Consider the following 5,921-nt stretch of genomic DNA (forward strand, 5'->3'; position numbering starts at 1 on the left):
TCATTTTTTTTGCTCTCATGATAACATCATTAATTGGAGCGAACCTTCTCATGTGCCTCGATGCGTCTATTTATGTCTCAAAGCCATTTCTATTGACGTATTTCGGGATCGTCAATATGAGCTTTCTGTGCTTTGCTACATTCTTGAGAAAGTTGAAGTTTTGCAAATTGTGAAATAGCATTTTTCTACTAATAAGACTCAGACAAAGTTCCAAGTGCTACAATAAATAGCTGGATTGCCAAGGAAGTCTCAGTCCCTACATATTTAGTTATGAGCTTATCTTAACTGTTCGATTATGTTCAATGAAAGAGCTAGTACTTTACAGCATCAGCAAAGTTAAAGAGACAACGGATGTGGTTAAAACAACAAAAAGCAGATTGACTGGAAAACAGTAATAAATTTCTTTTAAAAAAAACTGAAATAAAGAAAATTCCATTGCACTGTACTTTGCTTCCAGCGTTCATAATTAGGAGAGAACATGCACAACTATCTTTATTTCGAAGACGATGACTTTCCCTGCATAATGCTATTGCTTCAAGTTTGCAGAGATTCTTCTACCTAAGCTCCATCCTAAACCTTCATTCTGTGATCATTTTCACAAATCAATACTAGCACTGACAATGTACGAATACGATTCTGAACTTTGGAAGCCATTTGGCTCAATCAGCAACATGAACAATTTTATGTCAACCCAGTTGTTTCCTTGCCACTAGCGTATTCAACCCTTCCAGCAATTCTAAGGCCAACTAGCGTAGAAATATTTGACGATGATATTCATTTGCCAACTAAAACCAATTTGAAACACTGAAGTCCCTTAGCTTCCTAAGGTGTCTTTCCATGTCTTGCCTTGACTTCTTCCACTCCTCTTTCTCTATCACAGTGGTTGGATCATCTCTTTCCTCCTAAAAGTAACATGATGCTCGCTCATCAGAGATGGAAAGACAGCCACAATAATACAAAGATAAGCAAGAATTTGAGTTCATGATACTCACTGATGGTATAATTTTGAACGAGTTCCCATTATCACGGATGACAAGCAAATCATTCTTCCTGTCCCTGTTTCTTCCTCCAGGGACTGTCACCTATTTTTTTTAAAAACAAAATAACTTTTTAACATTAACAATAAAGAGAGCAACCAAAGGGTATAAATATTTGGGAAAGGCAAAACATGCAAGCTAGTCAAATCACAGGACTTCACGTGTTCATACTATATCCGAATGTTTCAATGCATAGGACAAGTTCAAGTTCAAATCAACCGTGCTTATAGCTTGTGTACTTGTTGGCACAGACATCCTCACACTATTGGTTTTGATTAACACAGATGTTCTTTAGATTCTATATCCGAATGGATAAGACAAATCCAAGTTCAAATCTTCCATTCCTATAGCTGGTCTACTACTTGACACAGATACTCAGAATTAGCAGTTGGAGTAAACGTAACAGTTTTATGTCCATCCATCGAGCAAACAAAAGCAGGAAGTGTGGAGTCCATTAGAAATATTACGGATAAAGGTAACTGTTGTTGTAGGGAATTCTTTCCCACCTGACTGTTCTACTGAAATCTTGAGGCGTTCTAAAGAAGCAGTACCGAGAAAGAGGATCAACATTCTCTAGTTTATCAAAGAATCTGTCCTTGTTTGTCGATACAAGGAAAGCAGCTCCAGATGAAAACATTATACCTTTTGGAAGCAGCTTTGATGGAAGAAATTCAAAACCTAGGAGCTCCTCCTAAAGTGCTCTATCGCACTCTGAAGACTATGCTTAGGCATCTAAGTCATAGTCCAAACAGTTAATTAGCCTTTTTGGACAGCGTTGCACTTCTCTACAATTGGCTTCAGCAACAATTGAACACCCCACCCCACCCATTCAAATGATGAAATCCTTTGGCATTATCAGCAAAGTGGAAATGGCTCTTTTGGGAGTCGTAATCAGTTCTTGCTCTTTAGCAAAAGAAAAAAAAAGAAAAAAAAAAACTTGTGCAACGCAGTCATTCCAACCTTATCAGTAAAGTGGAAATGGCTCTTTCAGGACTCGTATATGTTTTTGGGGAGTAATTATCAATTTATTCTTCCTCTATCGCAAACAAAATACTTAACCCTGATCTGTGCAAGACAGTCATCCCAGCATTAACCTTCTCCCGCTTCCATGGAACAGAAGAAATAAATTCAAACTTTAATCCTTCAGTTCCGCCGTTTACTCCTTACCAACTTCCACCCAAACTCCTGACCCCTACACCCTTTCCCTTCATCCCTTGACACCACAACCATCTCCTTAAATTCCCATACTCCTTTGCACTGTAAAATTTGGTCAGACTTGATTGCTGAGCTATGTTAATTGTTAAACATATATCTTCAAAGTACTAACAATCCAATACTTTGAGCTTTCAGCATTAGAACTACATTTACTCAGAGGAGCAGATTCAGCTATATGAAAATGAAAAAGCTATGTCCAGGAAATGATAAGCAACTTATCAGGTAAGTTACTTGATGCATAAAAAATTAGCAAATCTAGAAGAAAGAGCAACTTACCACTACTTTGGCTCTAGTGATTGATTTGGTTTTCGAATCAATAACGTATATTTCTTCAAAATCAAGAGCAAATTCCGGATCACCAGCCCTGCGGTTTCTATAGTGCTTTGTTAAGAATACCTGCAACAGAGACACACCGATCATACAACCCATAGAATGCAGGAGGAAGTGTTCTTACCCTCCTTCAAATGAAAAGAGCCCTCATACCAGTCAAGATGAAATGTTTTGGATTAAGTACTTTAATGTCATAGACTCATAAAAAGAAGTCCTTGAATGTCATAGTTGTGTGATATAACCATCAAATTTTGATGAATTCTTTTCAGAATACATGGATGGAGTACAAGAGGTCAAAATTAATATAAGGCTTAAACAACAAAAGCTCTTAAATAATCACCAAAGATGGGAAAGAAAGTTTAGGGCCTCCGTCCAAAGACAAACAAAGAAAAAGAATTAAGGGGGAAGATTTGCCTCAATACAGAACCAAAAGCAAAAGAAAAAAAAAATTAAAAAAAAAATAAAGCAAGAATGTTAGTATTGCCTTTCTTTATCTTTTTCCTCTTTTTTTTTTTCTTATGTCTCCATCGAAGCTCATCCCATGTAATTGTCCAGCTTGCATTTGACTTTACAATTTAATGCTACCTCACAAGCTTAATATCTTTAGCAAAATAAACTGCATAGACAGCATATGACAGAACAAATGTTCTTATCGGTTGAAATAGAAAACATCCATACCTTTGAAACTTCCCTTTCTGATTTATACATAGGATCTCTAGGCGCATCAATGGGAGGCTCTGTCACGTTGTAGCACCCATAATCACTCATCGCACACCTAATATACTACATGATAAAACAAGTTCTTGATCAATAAGTTACGTAAACACTAAATCTACTGCAAGATGAATCATAAGTATTCAAATATAAGTCATATCGCATCCATATTCATAAACTTTATTAACATGATACCTTCTGAGGCATTGGTGCAAGAACTCTGGGAATGGCATATATATCAGTATCTGGTGGCGTAACATACATCTGCATGCCAAATACAAATGATACTTCATCAGCTAGCATATTGTTCAAATGGTCCAGCATTACATATGGGGGAATGGAAAGAAAAGCAAGGTGCAGACAGCAGGATCGGGAAGAGGGAATAAAAATAAGAAAAAGAAAACAATCTAGTGGCATGTGAAATCAAAAGTAATGCAAGAACTAAAATTCAAATTTCAGTATCTGAGTTCCCCTAGACCCCAAACATTGATAATTTCATTTTCTTTGACCTACGCGTATTCAACATACACATGGGTGTGGGAGTACGAGGTGCAATCCTTCCAAATACTCTAAAAAACTTGCTCAAATTGAACTATGCTTACGGGATATTCTGTTGACATACAAAACACAAACCCATATTTGAGTTCATGTAACATGGTAAGACAAACCTCTATGTTTCTTTAAAAACATCTGTGGTGTGCAGGCAAGCTTGTGCATCCTGACTAATCCATCGGCCATCCGTCCAGCCCACAAGCACAGGTTACCAAGGTAATCCTGCCCATCAAGGTTGGAACAGATGGTCACCAAGTATCATAGCTAAGATTCCAATAGGGATATATAGGTTATTAATCCCTGACCCAACTTCTAGGTCAAACCCCTTGAGACAATCCTGATTTTATATTTTTTTTAGTTGACGATAGCATCCCGACCGATACCTGCTACCTCCCATTGGCATAGGTATCGTGTAATTATGCCCACTAATACTTAGGCAGATGAGGTTTTTTGCCTGGATTTGAACTTGAGAACTCATAACCCTGATAACCATTTTTGTCAGTCAAAATTCAGTAAAGCAACGATTTTTCACTTTCCACTCCTTATATGAATACACATTTACGGCTATAGCACTAGGCACAGTACTTAAAATAATGCACTTGTCAACTTACTAATACTCAACACTAGATAAATGCACGCAAAAGAAACAAGAGGGCTGCAGAATAATAACCTCACGAAAGTCATAAACATCATTATCAGGGTCAGGAGGTTTACGAATGAAGAAATCACAATCAAGGAGGCTAATTTTATGAAACTCCTCCTCATTAATTCTATAATCCACGATTTTCTCGGAGTTCCATCCTTGAGTAAACACAAAGCTACTGCTATGAACCATCGCAATGTCATCACCAGTAGCAGCAACAGCTAAAGAAGCACCACCTAAGAGGGTATCATAGTCAACATCAAAGTCTTTTTTATTGTCTGCTTCTTCCACTTCATCCTCGTCCATGTCGTAATCATCTGGTCCTCCCCCGTCTGCATCCTCGTCGTCGGCGAATACCCTGAAATCCCGCCTCCTTTTTGTGGTAAAACTTTGTTTAACAGAATTGGGGTTGTTGGAAATTGGCTTAACAAACGAAATGGTTAAAAGGGCTTGTGAAGAAGGTGTAGTGAAGAAGGTTGAAAGGTTTGGAGGAAGCGGGAAGAAGAGCTGAGCAGCGCTCATGGTTGTTCAGTTCAGAGGGAGTGAAATGTGGGGAGTGGATTAGATTTGTACTTTTCAATACTCATATTGTTGTTGGATTTGATACTTAGCCCCCTTAAGATGTTTCAGAAGTGGAAAGCAGATTAAAAAGGTGGGAATTAAACCCCTTCAATTTTAAATACTTAGCAGATTGAGACCAGTTATTTTCTTCTTTTTTTCTAGCTATTGATTGGTTAATTTGAAGTGCCCAACTACCATTTTTTTTCTTTCTAAATACCTAGTCAAAAGTTACCTCTTACGTTATCTTTTTACAAAGAAAGATAGATGATCTTAGCAAATGTGCTTTCCGTCTAACCTTATTTTAGAAATGAGCAAAAGATAAAAGAGAGATTAGAATATAGAACTTAGATGACTTGTATTCTCATTTTGGATATGGCCGATGTGTTTAAGAAAAAATGAAAAATTGACTCGAATCAACTTGATAAACTGACCCCAAAGAGCTGCACATAATCTAGGATTAGACAAAAATTACAGAAAATATAAGAATTGCACCTCCAACTGTGAGTTCATATTAAATTCTTTTTTTTTATTTCCTTTAATCTAACAACCAGAGTATGCTAAATATTTGATGAAGATTAAAAGTTCTCACTTTTGATAAATTCAAAGGATAAAAACTGCTTAGAAGTAAATTTAAGGAACTATTACGAACCTATATCCCAAATATAAGGAACTATTTGTTGTCATTTTTCTCCCTGACAATGACAAGAGTGAGTTGCTCTATTGAAGCACCCTCCACTTCCAACTAAGAGATTGTGAGTTCGAGTCATCCCAAGAGCAAGGTAGGGAGTTCTTGGAGGGAGGGAGCCGAGGGTCTATCGGAAACAACCTCTCTACCTCAGGATAGGGGCAAGGTTTGCGTACACACTACT

At 37.3% G+C, this 5,921-nt stretch overlaps 1 protein-coding gene across 1 annotated transcript; it reads right to left on the minus strand.

Moving 5' to 3' along the window:
- Nucleotides 1-399: 399 nt before the first annotated feature.
- Nucleotides 400-5,104, minus strand: LOC107760033 (PLASTID TRANSCRIPTIONALLY ACTIVE protein 6, chloroplastic-like). Its single transcript, XM_016578055.2, has 6 exons — nucleotides 4,519-5,104; nucleotides 3,492-3,560; nucleotides 3,261-3,365; nucleotides 2,529-2,648; nucleotides 993-1,082; nucleotides 400-902 (listed from the first exon to the last, which is right to left on the minus strand). The coding sequence occupies exons 1-6, from the start codon at nucleotides 5,011-5,013 to the stop codon at nucleotides 786-788; spliced, it is 996 nt and encodes a 331-aa protein (XP_016433541.1). The 5' UTR covers nucleotides 5,014-5,104; the 3' UTR covers nucleotides 400-785.
- Between the last annotated feature and the right edge of the window lie 817 nt (nucleotides 5,105-5,921).

Source organism: Nicotiana tabacum, chromosome 12, assembly GCF_000715075.1.
Source record: "Nicotiana tabacum cultivar K326 chromosome 12, ASM71507v2, whole genome shotgun sequence".
Classification (NCBI taxonomy): Eukaryota; Viridiplantae; Streptophyta; class Magnoliopsida; order Solanales; family Solanaceae; genus Nicotiana; species Nicotiana tabacum.

Coding starts and splice junctions, on each gene's coding strand:
- LOC107760033 (XM_016578055.2), bottom strand. CDS start 5,013: ATGAGCGCTGCTCAGCTCTTCTTCCCGCTTCCTCCAAACCTTTCAACC. Junction 3,561..4,518: donor ATGTTTATGACTTTCGTGAG/GTTATTATTCTG, acceptor TTTGGCATGCAG/ATGTATGTTACGCCACCAGA. Junction 2,649..3,260: donor CAGAAAGGGAAGTTTCAAAG/GTATGGATGTTT, acceptor TCTCTGTTGCAG/GTATTCTTAACAAAGCACTA.